We start from the raw sequence: 21,534 nt of genomic DNA on the forward strand, positions 1-21,534 counted from the left end.
ACTTATTGTGTTAAAAATTTTATCTAAGGATGATGTCAATTTCTTATACGTAGATCGATCTCATGTCTCATTGATGTTTTTCTTCAAAGTAATACTCATTCCAAAGACCCATCAATCTCAAATTTCAAAGAGATATTATTCAAATTCATTTTGACAAAACCAACTTTGAGAGAATTTCGACCCAAATAAATCTAAGCTTTTAAAATCAATTATAAGTATGCATCCAATGATACAACATAGAAGACTCACAACCACATTATATATATATATATATATATATATATATATATATATATATATATATATAATATAAATAAACTATAGTATGAATAAAAGTTTTTTAATTTTAGTATATTTTATGTAATTGAAACTCTAAAAAATTTATACATCTATCTTACTATCTCAAAAAATATTTTGTGAAAAATCACCGATGCATATCAAGAATAATAGTTAAGGAACTATTTGATTTATAATTTACTATCTACTAAGTTGTCCAATCCTGAAGCACCCTTGCATTGTTTAATATTTAGATTCATCAACAACAGCCAAACAATATCCCATGTTTGTGCAACAACATAAAGTGCATGCATCATACAGTGTAATAACATAAAAACTGTTGTCTCCGCCCATATATAAAATTGTCCATAATCACACTTCACACCTCACTCAGATATGCAAAAACATAAATGGACTAAATTTTCTTTTTTTCCATCACCCATGTTACACACATGAACAAGACAATGAATACGTGTTTATGAAAATAAAGTTAAAGAGGGGACCATTGTGCATAACAAAACTATGAAAACAATTTGATAGTTTTAAGTATATTAAACCCTTTGAGTCATTGCCATTATTGTGTGAGTGGCTTGAAAGGTTCAACCATGGGCCAAACACTTGTAGACAAGTTAATTAAAATAAAAATAATTTAAGGTGAATTGTAAATTAGTTTGTAGATTTCGTGCAATAACAATACATTATAGAAAACTATTTCAGGATTTTAAGATTCATGAGTCTCACACATTCACATTCACGTATATAAATTATAACAGAATACTAACCTTAATCCATAAGAGATCCAATAAGAATGCATTATTTAATCTCCTTTTCCCCATCTATCTCTTTGTCTTTCTTTCTCCCCTCACACCCTTTTTCTTCATTACTCAGTGTGAAAGAACCTTATGACTAGAGACAAAACTCTAATCCTTTTATAAACTAACGTCCATCAACTTGGGTTGGATCTTATTTTATTATAACTTCTCACAATAATCAATAAGTCTATATATTTTATTAAATAACATTTAGATCCATTATAATATTTCAAATGAGTCACATAATGAAATTAATTCTTCAAATAATTCTAACATGAACATCATGTAAAGTGTGAATGATAATATTCACCATTCTCATTTAAACATTGACTATTATGTAACAGTTAACATCAAATATTCATAATACTTAACATCAATTTCACAATAATTAACTAATTGTTAACGTCTTTCAAACATTAAATGATACAAATATTTCACCAGTATCACAAATGAAAAACTAGCATATTCAATAACGACTTATTACATATTTATTATTTAATTGTCATAATAAATGTGTATTATGTTGATTCAATTAATAATAATATAATAAGTCTTGGATCTTGCTAATTAGTGTCTTAAGGATATTGGTTAAGAATAATTAATAAACAAACAAATTTGCATATTTTCATAGTTACATGTGACATTAAATGAATTCACACCTCAATGATCATTAATGCAGTTTTATTTCATTTAAAGAACGAAAGTGTCCATAGATTTTCTACAAATGTAATTAATAATTTATTTGATACACGAAAGTTAACAATAATAAAATAATAGAATAAGGTTAAAGTTGTTATATCATGTCTCCTCCTTTTTAATCTATCTTTCATTTTAATGTTGTTACAAATATAATATAATTAAATGTAAGAAAAAACTTAAATTAACACAGAAAGCACGAACAAAAATAAACAAAAACAATTCATTGAAAGTTAAAACACAAAAATATATTTAATCCTCAAAATAATTGTTTAATTCGAAACAAAAGGCTTAATAATCTTAGATTTCATAATTTTGACTTGAAATAGCTAATTATATCAATTAATTATATTATAAATACATATAACATATTTTATAAAATAAAAATACACTTTGAAATTTTCAAACAATATCTCTCTTACACACACCGAACAATTTTGAATTTTTAAGGTATGTAATAATAGATAAGAAAACATATATCTCTGATGCTTGAAGAGTGAACTTCTTAATAAAATTTTGAAATATAAAAACTTTTGAAACGTTTGAAAAATATTGTCTTTAACTTTTGCCAAAAAAAACAATTTTTTTTGGAAATTTCTAGAAATATTAAAATATTATTATTTTATTATTTTTTAACTTTTTATTTGTGTGTGTCATATAAATTATTAAATATAAATTATTAAATATAGTTGTATAATATTTATAAACATTTTTATAATTCAAATAAAATAAAATTACATTAATAATTATTGGATTAGAATTTATTTAGCATCATTACTAAATATGAACTTTTATAAAATTTTATAGGTACCCATTATTTTTAATCAATGTCCTTGGAACACTACAAAATATTAACTAATATTACTTTTGTTATCACTACAAAACATTAACTAATATTAACCATCAACATTTTAGTTGATAAATGAAATTAAAATCCTATTTTGTTCCGTTTTATATGTATTTTGTAAGTTATTTCTCTTTTTTATTTCTCATGTTATTTAATACATTTATGTACATTGATTTATTTTAAATAATTTTTAATTAGTTAAATTTTAGTGTTAATTTTAATCTAAGAGGTTCACGTATTTATATAGCCTTTTTTTCTTCTTCATAGTTTAACCTTTTGTTTCTTGGACAACACTTTAATTTATTGAAATTACTTTTTTATTGTTCCTTGAATTGTTTTTTCTACATGTTTTTGTTGTTCTGTTACAAAGACAAGTTAATAATCTCATCACTTTATATTTATGGGTTTATCTCCCATTATTTTAGAAGGCACTGAATTAATAATTCACTCAAATTATCTTTACTTAAAAAATAACTTATCTTTGCTTAATCGGGCCCTGATTTCATAAATCATGCGGGACCCTTTCTCTCTCCTCCACCACTCTCCAAATTACCCCAACACAAACAACCCTCTTATTCTCTCCAATTCGATCTCTCTTCCGCAATCCTCTGGTCAATGCAGGTACTCTCTCGCCGCTTTTCCACTCTCTCTCTATTCTCTTTTCTCTCAATTCTTTCTCTGCTTCGCTCTTCTACCGTCAATTTTGCTTGCATTTCTTCGAACCCTAGTTTTTTGCTTCTGTTTCTTTTGGATTCGGATTCTTAGGTTGCGAGTCTTTTTCGCTCATTTTATTTTTGCTTTCTTTTCGGGAGGCAAATTTGAATTTCGAAACCTTTTGCTCCCGCGTTCTTTTATCCCATTTCATTATCTTCTCATGCTTCGTTGCTTTAAACTTCAGCTGGCTTCTTCAAACCTGGAGCTGTTCTTACTTCGTTTAGTTTTCACCAATGTGCGTTTTGTCCAGTGACGTTTGTGTGCCGGGGAACCACGCTTGATCTCGTTTACTGTGATTTTAGTTTATCTGTAGTTGCATAGCATTGTTATTATGCATGACATGGGTAATGTGAGATTTCTTTTCTTCTCACTTCATTATTGTACCTCGAAGTTAAAACCGTTACGTTTATGGTTACAGTGGCGTTGTTTGTTTTGTAAGTAGAAGTAGTTTGAGTTTCTGCAAGGGTTGTCGACATTTTTGTGCATCCCGGGTACGTATGGCGTGACATTAACCATTGGGTCACTTTTTTTGAGGTGTACTTGCTCTCAGTGATATTGAGTGCGGGTTGAAATTGTATGAAGTTGTATATTGATTATGGTTCATGGTATTCACTTGTTGCAGATACATTTCAAGTATCTGATTACTCATACTTGTTTATGGTTTAAGGGCTTGCTGTCAAGAGACCCTTTGCCATGTGAGTTGCTAAGAGAAAATATGGTGGAAGATACTCAGTACACCTGTTGGTTTAGTTAACACTGACGTATGGCTGGAAATACTAGGTTTGATTTAACTGCTGCTAGATCAGAGGAATTGGCTTTCAAGGGGAGCTTTACTAATGGACAGAGAGGGAATTTGATGAATGGCACTTTGGACAGGTCTGCAAGCTTTCGTGAGGGTAATGAGGGGAAAATGTTTATTTCGGGTGCTAATATGTCACGGGGGAATTCCACATCAGCAGGGGATTTGACTTATGTTACTCAATGTTTGATGTTAGATCCAATAACCATGGGAGATCAAAAGTATACTAGGTCAGGTGAGTTAAGACGAGTCCTGGGGATATCTTTTGGAAATACACTTGAAGATTATGCTTTTGGAACTGCTAATCTGAAGTCTCCCCCTCCAGTGGCTACGGAGGAACTTAAACTATTCAAAGCAAGTGTACAAGAGGCTTCTGTCAGGGCTAGGTAGTTTGAGGAACTCTGTACAATACCATTAATTCTTTTCTTCAAGTCGTACCAATATAATATTTCTTCCCATTTGATATGATTTTCAATCAATTCTGTAAAAGAGAACTTGCAGTTGCAGCATGTATAACTAAATGCCTATCATTTTTATAGTTTTTATCTCTCATTTTGGAATTTATTTTGACTAAACTGTCCAGAACTGTTTAAAAACTGATGACCTGGACTCTTCATTTATTGTCACTCGAGTAGTCCTCTTTTGTTCTGAAGTTTTAAGATTCCTCTCAGATATAGATCAAAAAGGTTGGATGAATCGTTAGACAAATTGAACAAGTGCTGGGAGGCTGTAAGCTTAAAGAAGCAACTTCGGAACGATTTGTTGCCAAATGAAAGGTTGGGTGGATCGCCCTTCTCAAAAATGGGAAGTCAGACTCATCGGAATCCATCAGAGCTTGTGAATCAAAGACTAGAGGACAGACCTAAGAATAACTTTCTGAATAAGCGCATCCGTACATCAGTAGCTGAGACACGGGTTTGTAGCCAGTTTTCTTAATTAATTGTTGCATTTTCTGTAGCAACATTTTGGTTATGTGGCATTCAATTAAGTATTATTGCATACTTTTTACGGTAAACCTTATCAGAATATAATTCCAGTAGTACCAAACAATAGAATATAATTTTTCTGGTGCATAAGGTATGACATGGTGATAATATTCTCTTGTATTTGGTACAACTATATATATGTTTTGTTTGAATGTGCTTCTCTAAAGATTTACATGTTACACTGGCAATTGACTCGAGTGAAATACTTGAATATTTAATGCTGCAACCTTATCAGTCATTTTAATAAGGATGCATTTTTTCGGTTATGGTTGAGGATAGGCCATGTTAGACGTCTTTCATATTTTCAATTATCACTATTTAAGAAGGCACAAGCAAAGGAATATCCAAAGTACAGGGAATCCTGTCTCTGGAAGAGGCTGACAGACTGACCAACACCAAGCATTAAAACTTGTATGTATAGCAAGGTTGTAATGGATGATAAATGGATAAAATTAACAATGAAGTAGCAAGAGATTCAATTGTCGCAGAAATACTAACAAATTTATACTTATTTTTAATCCTACCTTAATTGTCAATAATTTTGTATTATCCGGAGGAGTTTTACTTGATATACATATATTTGCACCTATAACTTTTTGAAGGCCATCACTTGTTGTAAAGAACCATTGACAAATAATTGTTGCTTTGGTTTTCATCTCTTGGATACTGGCTATGCCATGTTCTTTTTCTTTCTTTTTTAACTAAATCCCAATAGCTACACATTTTTCTGCCATGTCATAACTTCATTTCTTCAACATTCATATTTACTCGATGTATGTTTTGTTGGAAGAACACCAGGCTGAAGGACTAAGTCATAGCAATGCAAGGCAGCCTTTGGCCATTGGAAAGGATAGAGACAACACCAAGGATGTTAGCAAAGGTTGTGATATTGTTGAAGAGAAGATTCGAAGATTACCTGCAGGTGGAGAAACGTGGGATAGAAAAATGAAAAGAAAACGTTCCATGGGTATAGTTGTTGCCAGATCCATTGATGGGGAAGGAGAACTGAAAAAAGTTACGCATCTAAGGCTAGCTAATGATTCAGGTCTGCAAGGTTCTGATGCTCATGGTTTGAGGTAACCAAAATTTATCAAATTCTTTGATTTTGGATTTCTGTTTTTAAAGATGTTACCTGATGTCTGGAAAGTGATATGAGTAACTGTAGAAATTAGTTATAGAATGTTAAATGTATAAATAGCGAATTTATCATGCTGGATTTATGAACGTATTGTGTTTATTCATGCAAATCAACTTATGAAGTCAAATTATCATATTGAGTTTAGGAATATTTTTGTGTTTAGGCAGTTATTAGTTCCTTCATATAAAATATTCTTATTGGAGAAGAGTAAAAGCTACAAAAATGAGTATATCTGAGATGTTATGGACATGTTACTATGTGGCATTAATGATAGTAGATAGCTGGTTTCAGTAAGATGTGGCTTTTTTTTAACACGATGACTTTTATTATTTGGTAATGGCATCCAGTCTATTTTGTGGGTGCTTCATCTTTTTTGGGAACAAATAATTGGATATTTTTTTTATTTTCAGGGCATGGACCATTTAGAAAGAGACAGGATATAGAGAGAGAACCCTTAATCCTTTGAATATAATTGCTCAAGAGTATAGGCATGTGAGTGTTAATTTATTGTAACTTAAGAGGCTATCTGCTGCCTGTAGTGCAAATGCTTATAAATACAAATGATATAGCTTCTATTTCAACACTCTCCCTCAAGTTAGATTAGATAAATCACTGTAATCATGTTGTAAAAGCAGGACTTACAATGTGCTGCGAAAGACAATAAAAAGTTACTTGGTTACACACTAGCTCAAAAGGGAAATTCCTTTAGTAGTAAATCTACCGGTGTTCTGCTAGGTCTGATTTTGCACTTAGAGAAATATTTAAAATTCGAATTTTTGCTTGGTTTTATGCACATTTTGACATTTTCTTATTTTTTCGTTCAGTTAATTTACTCTGAACAAACAGGAGGGATAATCTGTTTTCAACATTCTGTTTGTCACAGGTCAGGATATTCTGGCAGTAGTAGCAAGCTTGATGGTTCTTCGTCTCCTACACCCAATGCATGTACAGCTGCCAATAATGAGCGAGAAAAGGTGTCAAGGGGTTCAGTGGACGGATCAAATAAGGAACGGGTTGTACTTAAAGGAAATAAGTATGTATCTGTCATTCATATTCATGATGCATTTATTATAGACAGCTTTTAATCATCGAAGATAACATTATTTTACAACTTTACGGCTAATCTCTTTGATCCCATTTTTTAGGTATAATGTTTGTGACAATAATCATACTGGTGGTATCCATGCATTGTCGAAAGGAAAAGCTTCAAGGCCTCCACGGACCGGTGCTTTGATGGCTGGAAACTCATGTTCTGTTTCTCGATCTTCTGAATTACATGAAACTGAGGAACAACCTTTAAATGTGAACAAGCCTCATTCAGTAAGTGGTACTGTAAATCGCAAGCGTCCTTTGCCTGTATCATCTTCATCCCATATGGCCCAATGGGTTGGACAGAGACCCCAGAAAATTACTCGCACTCGAAGAGCAAATGTGATGTCCCCTGTCTTAAATTGTGATGAAGTGCATACATCATTAGAAGGTTCGTCCCCTTCCGATGTTGGTACCAGAATGTCTTCTACTATTAGTGGATTACATACTTCCAACGGTGCTATCAACAGTGGCATTCAACCAGTTAAAGTGAAACATGAAAACATGTCACCGCCAACCAGATTATCTGAAAGTGAAGAATCTGGTGCTGGTGAATATAATTTGAAGGTGAAAAGATTGGAAAGTAATGAAATTGATGAAAGTGCCATAAATCGTTCTTATGTTACAAGTTCCTCAATGTTAACATCAAAAAATAAAAAAATACCCTACAAGGAAGAGATTGGAGATGATCTGCGTAGACAGGGAAGGGGTGGTAGGGGCTCTTCAGTTTTGAAGAGTGGCATCTTGCCAATGAAAGAGAAGTTAGAGACTTCAACCTTGATGAAGCCAATTAAAAATATGAAGCCTGCTTCTGAAAAGAATGGAAGGTATAATTCTCTTTCTCAGTCTCTTCTGGTCGTCAAAACAAAAATGGCACTTCCCCTGCTGCAGTAAAGAAAGTTGCGAATATTTTTAAGACTTTGTCTTTGTTTCAGTAAACCAGGGCGTCCTCCTCTGAAGAAATCATGTGATAGGAAAGCTACTATTCGAACTGGGCATCCATTGACTAACAATTCCCCTGATATATCAGGTATACCATATGTTTGAGTCACTACTTCTTGCATTAAATTCATGGAATTAATTAAAATATCATACCTAGAGTGCAGTGAACTTTTATTTTCTTGTCTGTTTATACCTATCTGAAAACCCTAAATCTTATGTTAGATCCTAACTTCTGTCCAGCATCATTTATGTTTTCTTTTATACATAGTGATAGCAATAAACTCTAATTGTTAAAATTGATTTAAAATTACAAAATCATCCTTAAATAGGAAGTGGAACCAAAATTTTGTAATTTCCAATAATATTTTGTTAGTAGTAGTGCATTATAAGGAGTTTAGTGCTAATATTTCTCTTTTGTATTCTTCCTCTGTTTTAAGGGGGGTATGTTAGTTATTAAGTTAGTTCTCAATGGTACTTTGTGGGGAATTTTGTGCATGCAAAATTTATATGATTGTATTGCCTGTTCTTTTTTGTATAATGTATTAAACCATCTGAAATGCCAGTGGAGGATGATGACCGGGAGGAGCTATTAACTGCTGCTAAGTTTGCTAGCAATGCCAGTTGTATGTAACTAAACTCAAATCTGGTTTACGCTTTTGCAGTTGTATACTTGCCAGTTGCGACTGGGTATACATATATGTGTAAAAGAATTCCATTAATATGTTGCTTTTGTCCTTGGCAGATATTGGCTGTTGTAGTTCATTCTGGAAGAATCTGGAACCTATTTTTGCTCCTGTCAGCTTGGAAACCATGTCCTACTTGAAGCACCTGGTGGGTGCTTTAACTATATATGCTTTTATGAACTTTAAGTAGCATTTAATAGAGGCATTTTCCCTCTCTTTTTATGTTATCCTTGATATCAGGTTAAAACAACAGACGTTGATCTGAGATGTCTGTCTCAAATGCTAGGCGTTGGAAGTGATGCACTGGTAATGTATAATATCTTATATTTGCAGCATTTTATCTGTTTGATACCTTGTAACGTAATGTCAATTGGCTTGTACTTGTAACAATTTAAGTACTATTAGTGAGCATGTTTCCTGCTTTTAGTTTTAATTTGAATTTGATGTCGCATGTAGCTGAAGTACGATTATTTTGTTAGTTATTTGCACCACATCCAAAGTAAACCTAAACAGCAATTCTGGAGCTGTTATCCCAATTTTATGGTTCTTGCTATCATTATATTCTTCCATTCTTTTGCATCATATATATTAGCCAATAAGATGCATCGCATCACATTGACGTGGTAAAACCTCTTCTATAATTTGTTATTGAAATATGTCTTTATCTTGTTTAATTATTTTCCATAATTTAGAAAAACCCAATTATGTGCTGCTCATTGCATCAGTGCCTCTAACGGAACATGTTGAATGATGTCTGTCTGTTTCCCTATCGTGGGAAAACTTGCAGGTTCTGGTCCATTTGTTTTTTAAAGTATTGCCTTGCCTGTGATTATTAAACATTATACTACCTTGAAAAGCCGTAGAGCATAAATTAACTTTTGAAATTGGTGACGTGAACTGGAATGTTAAAGGACTTTAATTTTTATATTGTCAGTGTAAAGATTTGAAGTTGTCAAATGTGAACTAATTAGAAATTAACTTAGATATGACTTTTACATTATACTTCAGAAGTGAAAAGTGAACATTTGTCAAGCACATTTACATTTCCAATGATTTCTAAAGATTCGATGTTAATTATCCAATCTTCAACATTTATCTTTCATTTACATTTCAGGATAGACTTACACACACCGAAAATCCTGTGTCACAAAGTCCTCTCTCTAGAGAAAAAGACAGAAGCAATCAAACTGATTCGAAAGAGATACCCTTAATGGATGACATGGTTGATCAACATCTAGATTTTAGTATTTTGTGCAGACAAATGGGTTCAGAAGGAAACAAAGTTGCACCATTGTATCAAAGAGTGCTGACAGCTCTGATCATTGATGATCAAATTGATGAAGACATTGTTGGAGATGGGCATATGTCTTTTCTGTGTGAAAGAGATGGTTCTTCTCAGCTGCCTTGCTTCTTTCAGGGTGTTGAGAACCAATCCAACATCAAGATGGAATATGTATTCAACTCTGGCAAGGTTTCTTGTAATGGCAATGCTATGCATACTAGTTGTGCAAACATCCCTATGAAAGAACCTGGCGTTTCTTTGCAAATTGATCAGGGATCATTGTATCCAGAAACCAGGCTGTCCATGTTATCTGAAGATGGCAATGATGGGTCTTTGGGTATGCACATAAATTCATGCTCATCATCTTTCAGTTGCCATTTTGAGCAAATGAGCATGGAAGATAAACTCTTACTGGAGCTACAGAGTATTGGCCTATATCCAGAACAAGTGGTAAGCTTCTCATTTTTAGAAACTTTTAGAAGCCAATAGATCGTGGTTTATTCATATGCATCGGTTATATGTTCAAGCTAAATGATCGTGTGATGGTGTTAAGAGATTTGCTGTTTATATGTCTCTGTCTACTTTAATCTCTTAGGAACTGGACATGATGTGCTTTCGGAGAGATATTATTGTTGAGATAGTTTAATACGTATTGAATATGGTTAAATTAGTTCACTTTTCTAATCAAGGCTTCAATTTTTAACTTCTGTCACTGATCCCCTTATTGTTGTCTAAAAGCCTGATCTTGCTGATGGAGATTGTGAAGCTATTAATCAAGATATTATGCAATTGCAGAAAGGACTCTTCCAACAGGTTTTTGATTCTTTTGTCTTATGCTTGACATGACTGCTTAAATGTAAAGTAGTTAGTTATTTAGGATGATGGATCTGCTTATGATTTAGTTATTCTTGATTCATTTTTTACTCAATTATGTACACTCCATTTGGACCAATTTCACAGGTCAATAAAAAGAGAGAATGCTTTATGAAACTTATTCAAGCAGTAGAACGAGGCAGAGAAATGGAACAACGGTACTAAATTCAGAATTATGTATTTCTTTCATGATTATACTTTTGATATTCATAAATTGTTTCACGTGTTCATCCTTTCTATGTCGATAGATTGTTAGTTGTGTATCATTAGGTCCCCTCACCAATAACTAATATATTCTGTACACTTTGCAGAGCCCTTGAGCAAGTTGCCATGGACAAACTTGTCGAGCTGGCTTATAAGAAAAAACTGGTAAATAAGCTTTTTTACTGTGCTTTTTTCCTGTTTCTTTGTTCAATGAATTGATAATCTGTAGAATGTGGATGTTGTTACAAGTTGCAACTGGTAATTAAATCGAGCTATTTAACAGATTATTTCGATCATCTTATTTCTAATTGAAATGCAGCGTACTTTTTTTTTGTTACGGAGGTTACTGTCTCCTCTTCCCCTCATGTGTTACTAAGTATGTAGCATGTTCCCTTTAGATTATTCTTTTAAGAGTGGTGCTGTAACAATGCTTTTGTCTGAAAGAGTTAAGGTAGCATAACATTTGCTCCGTGAAATGACCCTTGATAATTTTTGCAGGCAACCCGTGGAACTAGTGCTGCGAGATACGGACTTTCTAAGGTCTCAAGGCCAGTTGCTCTGGCTTTTATGAAGAGGACTCTTGCTCTATGCCACAAATTTGAGGAAACAGGGAAAAGTTGTTTTTTGGACCCTGTTTTGAAAGATGCCCTAGTTGCTGCTCCTTCTCATGACAACAATACTGGTTCAGCTGTTGCAGCAAACCTATCACTTGGTCAAAATTCTCAGCAAGAAGTTGCACCTTCAGGTTTCCTGTTTTAATTATTTTGCAATCATTTGGTATAGTACTCATACTAGAATAAATTTAGCTGAGGCGTCATGCTTGTCAAGAAACAATTTCCTTAGGATGTTGATTTTTGCTTAATTTATTTTGTCTCCGTTCCTTTTTTCTGATATCTTGATTTGGACTAGGAGGATAATTGCTTAACAAATTGGGCCTTGTTCTTGCAGGTTATTTCCCTCGCAAGGAGCAGGATGTGTCTGGAAATCTAGACCAGCCCTCCAACCAGGATTTTGGTAGGACAGGACCAATTGTAAACAGAGGGAAGAAAAAGGAACTGCTGCTTGATGATGTTGGCGCTAGTCCTTCTCTAAGGTCTGCATCAACTCCTGGTGGTGCAAAGGGAAAGAGGAGTGAACGAGACAGGGGCAAAGACTCTTCTGGAAAAAATTCTGTAACAAAAGGTGGTCGTTCTTCTGCAAGTCATACAAGGGGTGAGCGGAAAACGAAAGCAAAGTCTAAACCAAAGACAGCTCAACTATCTAGTTCTGGAAATGGTCCTCTTAGCAAGTTAATGGAAAATAATAACTCTGAGCATCAATTGGCTTGTGGTTCTAATGAATTTATTTCCAGTCATGGCAACAGAAAAAGTAAAACTGGATCTGTACCTCACAATGTGTCCACTGGAACTGAGGAACGCATGGACATCACAAACCTGCATGAATTAGACTCCATAGAACTAGGTGTAGGTAATGAACTTACTGGACCTCAAGACCTGGATTCTTGGCTGCTGAACATTGATGACGATTTGCAAGATAATGACGCTATTGGCCTAGAGATACCAATGGATGATCTGTCTGATTTGAACATGATTTTATGAAGACGAATGCAAGATACTATACATTCCCAATCCCATGCAGTATTTGGTATTTATGAACAAGGGTGCTGTATCGGTGGAAAGATGCTCATACAATTCGTGCCTCTTGTGACGGGAACTTGTAATTATGCCCATTCTTTTGTATACTTATTATCTACAAAATACAAACATAGAAACCCAAAGAAAGGGTTAAAGAAAAAGAAAAATCTAGTCAATTGTTCATATGATCTAGAGTCCTTTAGGTTGTAACTACTACATTCTTCAACAAAATTTTGGTCATCCCGCTGTGCATTTTCCCATATGGACTTATAAGTTATTTACAATGTTAGAACCTGTCAGCTTTATTGTACGCAATTTTAAACACCTGCCAGTATATGCTATCGTGTTTTATGCTGTCATGTTTTTTGGTATAGTGATAGCTATAAAGTTTAAAGTTGGGTATCCAAATCTCCCTACAAGGTTCATGGTTGGGATGTGCGCCTGCGTAGAAATGTTGATCTAAAATGTTCTTGCTGTTACAAGGGGTTTCCTGGCTTTACTTCTTCTTTGTTCAATTAATGAAATTGTTTAATGATCTATTGGCAATGCCTGGTTCCTTTCACGATATTTCGGGTTGTTTGTGATTTCAAAAGTTGAATCTTGGAATTACTGTATTTTCGTGAAATTTATACTGTAACTGTTACTGAGCATCGAACTTTAATTAATGAATGAGAGGAAAGTAAATAATAGAAAAGAGAATGCAAAATTTCAAATTAGGAAAATAATTTTTTTATTCTCTTCATTTTCAACTAAATAATACAGATTTTAAACATTTTTTTTTTTCGAGTTTCATTTTGAGTAACTGTCTTTGCACTAATAATAGAAAAAATAAACTATCATCTAGGTATTCATATGGAATATTTATTAACTTTTATAATAACTAAAAATTCAGAACTTATACTAATAGTACCTGATGGATATTGTACAAATTTTAGCTCATTTGATTTTTATAATTTAGACTATTATTTTTAAACAATTACAATATGAAACATTTCAAAATAAAATGAAGAATAAATTTCAAAATAAATAAAAGTAAATTACATTTATGCTTTTTAAAATTTTCTCAAATATAACAGTAAACTTTTATTTGCCTATTTTTTGGGCAACTTTTCTTAATTATTTAAAATATACTACAGAAATAGACATACACTTTTTTTTATTTATTTAAAGAAGACATAACAAAATAAAATGCTTTTATATTATCTATTAAAAAGAATCTGTGAGGGGTGTAAGGAAAAAGAATTATGTCTGTTCTGGGTTTTTGTAATTTTCTTTGCTTTGTTCAACCATTCTCACCCTCTTCCATTTTTATAAACCTGTCTCAAGAAAACCACACCGAATTTCATTTTGTGGACGGAGAAACCAATGCCTTCAACTACTACAACTTCTGCATCATCGCAATTCATCTCAAATTTCCATTCACAGTAAAATGATTCGCCAATCTTTCTACAACATTCCTTCCGTCTCCTTCTCAACCCCATCTCCCAGTGCTCATAAACGCCACCGTTTCGGTCCTCCAAGTTGGGGAACAATTCGATGCGACGCTTCGTCGGTGTCGGTAGAGAAGAAGGTTGTTGGGCCTGGTGGGCTGGGCCCGCACACGGGGCGAGACCCAAACGTGAAGAAGCCCGAGTGGTTGCGGCAGAAAGCTCCGCAGGGTGAAAGGTTCCTAGAAATTAAGGGATCTCTTTCCCAGTTGAAGCTCAACACTGTTTGCGAAGAGGCACAGTGCCCCAACATAGGAGAGGTTAGGTTCAATTCTCTTCACTTTTTTCTTCATTGCTTTTCTTCTTCACTCGCTCTCGTTGTTATTTGTTGAGTTTTGGATTGTAATGTGTGTGTGTGTTTGTGTGCACAGTGTTGGAATGGAGGTGGAGATGGGATTGCAACTGCGACAATCATGCTTCTCGGGGATACTTGCACACGTGGATGTAGGTTTTGTGCTGTTAAAACCAGTAGAAATCCTTCACCTCCTGATCCCATGGAACCGGAAAACACTGCCAAGGCCATAGCAAGTTGGGGGTGAGTGAGTGTGTGCATTATGTGATGGTTTGAGACAAATCAGAATGAACGATCCTCTGTGTGGATCATGAGCTAATTTCAACGGGTTTCAATGCCTAGATTGATCATGGGCATATAAAAACTTTATTAGATCTCATTGTTCTCTTGTAATTCCGAGTTACCGTTTTTTGCAGTGTGGATTATATTGTCCTAACAAGTGTGGATCGTGATGATATACCCGATGGAGGAAGTGGCCATTTTGCTCAGACTGTGAAAGCCTTGAAGGTGCTTTGATATACTAGAATGTTGTTTTATAATGTATTTTACAGGGTATACAATGCAAATTGTATATTTATGCTGATTGTTGCCTGTATAATTTGCTTTTGCAGAATCTGAAACCTGAGATCATGGTCGAGTGTTTAACCTCCGATTTTCGGGGTGACTTGAAGGCAGTAGAAACTCTGGTTCATTCAGGTTTAGATGTCTTTGCTCACAACATTGAGACAGTGAAACGCCTCCAAAGAATTGTTAGAGATCCTAGGGCAGGGTAAGTTGCATTATTGCTCCTAGAGCTTTGTCCTCATATCAACCATAAACCATTGCTCCTTAAAAGTACAATAAAATCTAATATTTATAATTTCTTTAATGAGGAATAGTTGATATACTGGAAATACAGAACCTTTAATATAAGAAATGTATATGGAATAAGTATAGTATTTCCTATATGTTGTATACGATTGCAGGTATGAGCAAAGCCTGTCAGTTCTAAAGCATGCAAAACATAGCAAGGAGGGTATGATAACAAAAACGTCTATAATGCTCGGCCTTGGAGAAACTGATGATGAGGTGAAGGAAGCAATGGCTGCTTTAAGGGCTATTGATGTCGATATTATGACATTTGGTCAATATTTACAGGTTAGTTAACGGAACATGCTTTAGTGGTTTCCATACTTGCTTCTCTAAACTCTGAAGCGTTTAAAATAACCTAATAGGGTGCTGACAATACACATACTCATAACAGACGAACACTAAGTACAGTATCATTCTCATAGATTAGAAATCAAATCTTAAACTTCTATCCATGCTTACAGATTGTGCTAATCATTCACATGATCTCATAATTCTAAGTTGCAATGACATATTTTATTGAATCTGCATGGGGTTATTGTATGGTTGGTGGAGCTGACATTCACAATCTTCTTTCTTATTGATTGCTAACTTGTTGGGGCTTATAGCTAATTCAAAAGATTTTATTGTTGCAGCCAACTCCCTTGCATTTGACTGTCAAAGAGTACGTTACCCCTGAGAAGTTTGCCTTCTGGAAAGAATATGGGGAATCTATTGGTTTTCGTTATGTAGCAAGTGGTCCACTGGTAAGCTCTTACCAAATAAATCAGACTTTTATTGTACCCTTCTTGTGGTATGACTCAATGAACATATGTGTGTCTGTAATAACCATTTTATGCATTTAATACGCTTCCTCAATAGCTCCACTTCAGTTGATAAGTGGTACAATTTTCTGATCATCTTCATTGAATCCTTACTGAAAGTTCTCTGTGTTTTGCAGGTGCGATCTTCGTACAGGGCTGGGGAGCTGTTTGTCAAGACAATGGTACGAGAAAAGACCAAGAATGCCGGTGACTCGTAGTTATGTCTTTGGTTCTGTGATTATGTATACTAGGCAACGGCAAACGAGGTTTTGGCATGTGCATTGCTGAGGAGGAAAATGGTTAGGTGTGGAGAGAAAATTCAGTTGTTTTGAAGTTAGGCAGCTTTACGCATTCTTTGAACCAGTATTTTCATAATTTAAATTCTTCAGTAAATTGCTGACAATATACGTAAGTTGAATTGAGAGAGTAAAAAAGAACACAAATTTGGAAAACATCACACAAAAGTATAGCAGTTGATTTACATAAAGGAGGGTGTTTTCTCTTATGCCTTTGATTATTGGTGGACTTGGATGTTTTTGATAGGTTACTCTTGTTGCCATTTTATTATTTGATAAAATTATGTCAAAAAGAAAAGTTCTCAGTATTTGTGCTTAACAGTCACCGAAACAAGAGGATTTGGTTCACTCTTAATCTGATCTCTGGTCGTCGTAAGTAGACAAATAGTGTTTTGGTAAAGGAGAAGATTTTTTCTATTGTTTTTGTTCTGTGATATTTCTTAATAAACTAAGAAAGTTTTTCTCTAAACAGGAAAGCATAACTTTAATAACCATGATTACCTTATTTATTAGTAATTTAGTGTAGTCCAAGGTCAAATTCAGTTGTAACTTCTGAGGACAATATCAATGTATTTTAATTACGAAGTTTTTGACGTTTTGTGAAGCTGTTATATACTTGCAACATTTTTGTCAAAAGCGAAATAAGCTCATGATTTGAGGGAATGCAATTTGGTCGAGGTATCCAAGGTTCTTGTTAAGAAACTAACTAGTCTAATAAAACTAGGTATTACATTTCTAAGAAACTTAAGATCCGACCCGGTAAAAAATATCTCACGTTCTAGTAAAGTTTTTTTTTTTTTTTTTGTAACATTACGTTGCTTCTGTTTGTCCTAAGTTCGTTTTCCTCTTAATAGTATTGCACTTAAATGGTATGCTTGTGAAAAGTAACCTTGTTTAGAATTAATTTTCCTCACACACGCAAAGTGGAAAATTTAATATTACAATTATGCATACCTGTTGCATAATGTGTAATAGTTGTTGTTTAATTAGTATCCCATCAACAGAAAGTCATTGGATTGATTAATAGTTAATTATTTTAATAATTCAGCCCTTTTTACTTCAAGGGCTGATTTTAGAGCTACCATGATTAAGTGTAAAAGTGCTTCCATTTTGAAAAGTCACTTCCCTTCAGTTAATTATGGAGATTAAGAGTTGTTTGAACAGATTGGTACTTATTTCCAACTTCTTACTTTTTCTTTCAACACAATCATTGACATTTGGTTCAATTATACACATTTCAGGACATGTTTCTTATCTGTGTCTCTACTCTTTACTTTACCATTCTTCTACGTTTTTCTTATGGCAGGGTTTTTTTAACCAGCGGTATCATTTCAAAGAGGCTGTAACTGCTTCAAAAGCTCATTTCTTAATTATTCCCCTTCCTCCTTTTGGTTATTCAACCTTTTCTAAAAGCATTTTAATTTGCTTTCTCTCATGTGCATTTAGGTGTTATCCTTTCTTTATTGGGAATCACATAAGCATGACTATAGGTGTCTAGCACTTTGGAAAAACCGGTTGGAAGTCCTATATCGATTACAGATAAGATTAAATCATAATATATAAATGAGTGCAAACTTTAATTTATAATTTGAGTTTGTTAGATTGAGTTAGATTTAAAATTCATCACTATTGAATCACCCATTAATATCTAGTCCAACTAGATTTAAAGTTCACTTCTTAACTAACACGAGCATGGATAAAATTTTACGCATTCAATTTGTAGTATTTTTTTAATCTTTTCTCCCACTCTGTTTTACCCATATTATATGATGTAGGATGTTACAGGGCATCAGGTCAGCATTTCTGAAAAAAAAAATTGGATGGCAATTAAGATATGAAATAAAGCTCTACATAATTAAAATAGAGAGAGATCAAGTTTTTGAAAACAAAAAGAAATCAAATTTGAATTTCAACCCTAACATAGCAATATAAATCCATTTAAGTCTAAATTTTATGACTTTTTATCTGGCAAGAACATGGGTTGGTTTTGCATCAACACAAGTATTATAACTGATACATAACATATATATGCATTTTCCTCACTTCAGTAATCTCCACTTAAAATTACAAACTAAAGGGTAATTTGGCAGTCCTGTGGAAATCAGAAATACAAATCCAAGCATAATGTGCCATCAGAAAACATTGATAATGAAAAACATACAACCATGTTCTTGGAGGCTCACTAGATATAAAAACAAACCCTTATCATGATGAATTGTTTAAGACCTTGCATTTTCCATAGATATTTCATTGATGTCAAAGTTAGAGCAATGCACTGAGCATCTCATTCCAAATGTCTGGCACCCCAGGGAGGCACCAATGGCTGCAATCAGAAGAAAGACCTGTGCCTGTTTTCTGCCTCTCTTCATTCATTGCCTTGCTATACACTGAAGGATGGCCATCTCTTCTGAAAGCAGTCATGGTTGTGATATCTTGCAGATACACTGGGAATCTCATTCTCTTTATTACTCCTTGCAGCACTACCAGAGGTTCAGGAACATGTAAGTGGCTGAAAAATTGTACAGGTTGTCTCTGCTTATAGCATTTCCAACCATTTTGCCTGCATGTGAAAACATGGAACCAGAGTAGCTCAGTGTAGTGAACAAAATTATGAATCCTGCATCCTGATCTTCTAAAGCGAGTAATTCAATCCTTGATGTGAAAATTTATGTTTGAAGTTACATAGATGACAAATCAGGCATCTATTTGAACAGTGATAAGTTTTATAGCAAGAAAACTCATTATTATGTTTGAAGTCTCACATCGATTAGAGATAAGACAATTTCATAGTATATAAATGGGATGCAAATCTCATTTTACAAGCCGGTTTTGTAGAGTTAAGTTAAGTTAAGCTTAAAGTTCACTTCCTAACATAGTATCAGAGCCAATTTTTAAAAAGCCTATTCTAGCGAGATTTCTATATATACTCAAATTCAGAGAGTTTGTTGAAATTAGGCATAAAAAAAAAGACTGAACCTGTTGTGCCTAGGTGACATGCTTCGGAAAATGACTCTGGTTTTTCTAGGATTCAAATTAAGATCCACCCATCTTGCCCATGTACTGAGTCCTTTCTGATAGGCAACCATAGGATTCATGTTTGTGATGATCCTATTTCCCTCCATGTAATAGTCCCACCTGATATTCATCAAGGGTGAATCGATTACAATGTGAAGCTGGCAAAAAGTTTAGGTATCCTTTGGTTCATGGTCAAGGACTATTTAAAAATTTCAGTTATGCAGCGAAAGACTGGGGAATGAAAAAGCTTTCTTACGAGCTTGTTTGACCAGAGTGAGTCCACCAGTGAGCTGAATCAAACACAAGAATATCAACTCCCCTCCAATACCTCGCATTATCTTCAATCAAATCCAAGTGTAGAATTCTCTTGTTGTTAGATTCTTTCTTCAGTTCTACCAACAATGGTGCCCAGAAGAACTCAATTGATGCCTCAAAATCCTGCAAAGTGAACAAAAATATGAGTCATTTTCAAAAGGAAAAAAAAAAAAAAGCTCCATTGTTTGATTGATCGATCCCTACCATAGCATGGAAAGCCATTGAAGGACCATTATAGGTCACTCTTTTACGATCCGTTGGAATAACTCCTTGAACCAAGCAAACAAGAGATTCCCACTGGTTTCTCATTATGGAATCACCCACCAGCATTATTCTCTTTCTTCTCATTTTACCGAGAAAACCCAGTGCATCAAACCTGCAGGTGTCATCAAGAAGCAAAATTTATATACAACAATGATGAGCATTAATATCTATTATAGCAAACAAAGAAAAAAAATGTATCGATCATGCATGCATATAAAATAATAGTGATAACATGTTGGCATTATGAACAATTGGCCAAGTTTAGATACTATAGAAACACCTTGGGATAGAACAAGCATTTGGCTGCCACTTCCATTTCTCATAGTCAGAATCTGGCCTTCCATTCTTTTGACAAGTAACTGCAGTGCTGAGGTAGGGACAGTTGGAATCATAGAGGGGGTATGATTGATCAAAAACCCATTTTCCTACGGAAAAATCACATTTTTTCCAAGAATCTCTCTGGGTTTGCACCATGTTAATGTCTTCTTCATTTTCCATGGCAATCCAGCTGAGCTCATCCTGGGGATTGATGAGTGATAATGTGCAGTGGAAGAAAGATGGGAAGATGGTGTAGAAGAGAAAGGAGAGTAGGAGAAGCTTTAGTTTTGGCATTGAAGCAGAAGGTGAGAGCATAGTGTGAGTGGTTCAAAGGAGGGAGGGCTCTGTAATTTAGAAGGGCCTTGTTGTGTTGAAAAAAGTGTTTCGTCAAGGCATGACTTCCGGTGGTGTGGACCATGGACATTGTTGACATTGCTGTTCATTGTGGTAATTGATATCTGTAACACTTTTCTTCTTTTTTACTATAATTGCTGCTCACCTTTTTACTTCTCTAATCATTATATTCATATTTAGAGCAATGTTGAACTTGTTGCCACTAATTGATATTATTGGAGGTGTTATAAAATCAGGTTAATGATCATACATACAAATGGAAGTCAAAATAAACCATGGCATAATTATTGAGGATCGTTAGACCTTTTTAGTCTAATTTATGAGTATATATATGTCCATTTGAAAGCATTGATAGGAATATGATTGTTAAAATAGACATTGTTATAAATGAAAAATTATAAACATACACATTAAATTAGTATAATTATTAATTAACTTTATATCCGAATCAATATATCAATGGTAAACATCTAAACGTCACATAACTCTTAAAATGTATTATGAAACTCCGCAATCATCACCAACCTTGTCATATGAATTAATTATCACTTGGTTATGATAATAAA

The 21,534-nt window shown here is 34.0% G+C and overlaps 3 protein-coding genes across 25 annotated transcripts; 2 read left to right on the forward strand and 1 right to left on the reverse strand.

Annotated features, from left to right (window-relative positions):
- Nucleotides 1-3,128: 3,128 nt before the first annotated feature.
- LOC114190762 (uncharacterized) lies at nt 3,129-13,334 on the forward strand. 23 transcript variants are annotated; one of them, XM_028079781.2, is made up of 19 exons: nt 3,159-3,252; nt 3,968-4,040; nt 4,126-4,241; nt 4,341-4,379; nt 4,470-4,530; nt 4,816-5,059; nt 5,929-6,206; nt 7,152-7,301; nt 7,414-8,184; nt 8,293-8,387; nt 8,863-8,922; nt 9,042-9,130; nt 9,223-9,288; nt 10,097-10,714; nt 11,003-11,077; nt 11,225-11,295; nt 11,449-11,506; nt 11,840-12,086; nt 12,290-13,334. In XM_028079781.2, coding segments are annotated over exons 2-19 (3,690 nt in total). In that variant the 5' UTR covers nt 3,159-3,252; nt 3,968-4,038; the 3' UTR covers nt 12,940-13,334. The 23 variants fall into 23 exon arrangements, with proteins under 23 accessions (XP_027935577.1, XP_027935570.1, XP_027935574.1 ...); XM_028079776.2 differs by lacking the exon at nt 3,968-4,040 and having other exon boundaries at nt 3,129-3,252; XM_028079778.2 differs by having other exon boundaries at nt 4,341-4,530.
- An 899-nt stretch (nt 13,335-14,233) lies between these two features.
- On the forward strand, nt 14,234-16,911 carry LOC114191783 (Radical SAM superfamily protein). The gene is made up of 7 exons (XM_028081176.2): nt 14,234-14,722; nt 14,834-14,997; nt 15,171-15,261; nt 15,366-15,523; nt 15,720-15,891; nt 16,239-16,349; nt 16,544-16,911. The coding sequence occupies exons 1-7, from the start codon at nt 14,405-14,407 to the stop codon at nt 16,622-16,624; spliced, it is 1,095 nt and encodes a 364-aa protein (XP_027936977.2). The 5' UTR covers nt 14,234-14,404; the 3' UTR covers nt 16,625-16,911.
- A 1,802-nt stretch (nt 16,912-18,713) lies between these two features.
- On the reverse strand, nt 18,714-21,122 carry LOC114191782 (protein trichome birefringence-like 36). The gene is made up of 5 exons (XM_028081175.2): nt 20,577-21,122; nt 20,237-20,408; nt 19,974-20,155; nt 19,679-19,837; nt 18,714-19,262 (listed from the first exon to the last, which is right to left on the reverse strand). The coding sequence occupies exons 1-5, from the start codon at nt 20,927-20,929 to the stop codon at nt 18,965-18,967; spliced, it is 1,164 nt and encodes a 387-aa protein (XP_027936976.2). The 5' UTR covers nt 20,930-21,122; the 3' UTR covers nt 18,714-18,964.
- Nucleotides 21,123-21,534: the final 412 nt, after the last annotated feature.

The sequence above is a fragment of the Vigna unguiculata genome, chromosome 7 (genome assembly GCF_037176805.1).
Source record: "Vigna unguiculata cultivar grain cowpea cultivar isolate G323 ecotype 2 chromosome 7, ASM3717680v1, whole genome shotgun sequence".
NCBI lineage: Eukaryota > Viridiplantae > Streptophyta > Magnoliopsida > Fabales > Fabaceae > Vigna > Vigna unguiculata.

Coding starts and splice junctions, on each gene's coding strand:
- LOC114191783 (XM_028081176.2), top strand. CDS start 14,405: ATGATTCGCCAATCTTTCTACAACATTCCTTCCGTCTCCTTCTCAACC. Junction 15,262..15,365: donor AGACTGTGAAAGCCTTGAAG/GTGCTTTGATAT, acceptor TTGCTTTTGCAG/AATCTGAAACCTGAGATCAT. Junction 15,524..15,719: donor GTTAGAGATCCTAGGGCAGG/GTAAGTTGCATT, acceptor ATACGATTGCAG/GTATGAGCAAAGCCTGTCAG.
- LOC114190762 (XM_028079768.2), top strand. CDS start 3,143: ATGCGGGACCCTTTCTCTCTCCTCCACCACTCTCCAAATTACCCCAAC. Junction 8,185..8,292: donor GCTTCTGAAAAGAATGGAAG/GTATAATTCTCT, acceptor TCTTTGTTTCAG/TAAACCAGGGCGTCCTCCTC. Junction 8,923..9,041: donor GTTTGCTAGCAATGCCAGTT/GTATGTAACTAA, acceptor TGTCCTTGGCAG/ATATTGGCTGTTGTAGTTCA.
- LOC114191782 (XM_028081175.2), bottom strand. CDS start 20,929: ATGCTCTCACCTTCTGCTTCAATGCCAAAACTAAAGCTTCTCCTACTC. Junction 20,409..20,576: donor AATGCTTGTTCTATCCCAAG/GTGTTTCTATAG, acceptor TGACACCTGCAG/GTTTGATGCACTGGGTTTTC. Junction 19,263..19,678: donor ATGTCACCTAGGCACAACAG/GTTCAGTCTTTT, acceptor TTTCACATGCAG/GCAAAATGGTTGGAAATGCT.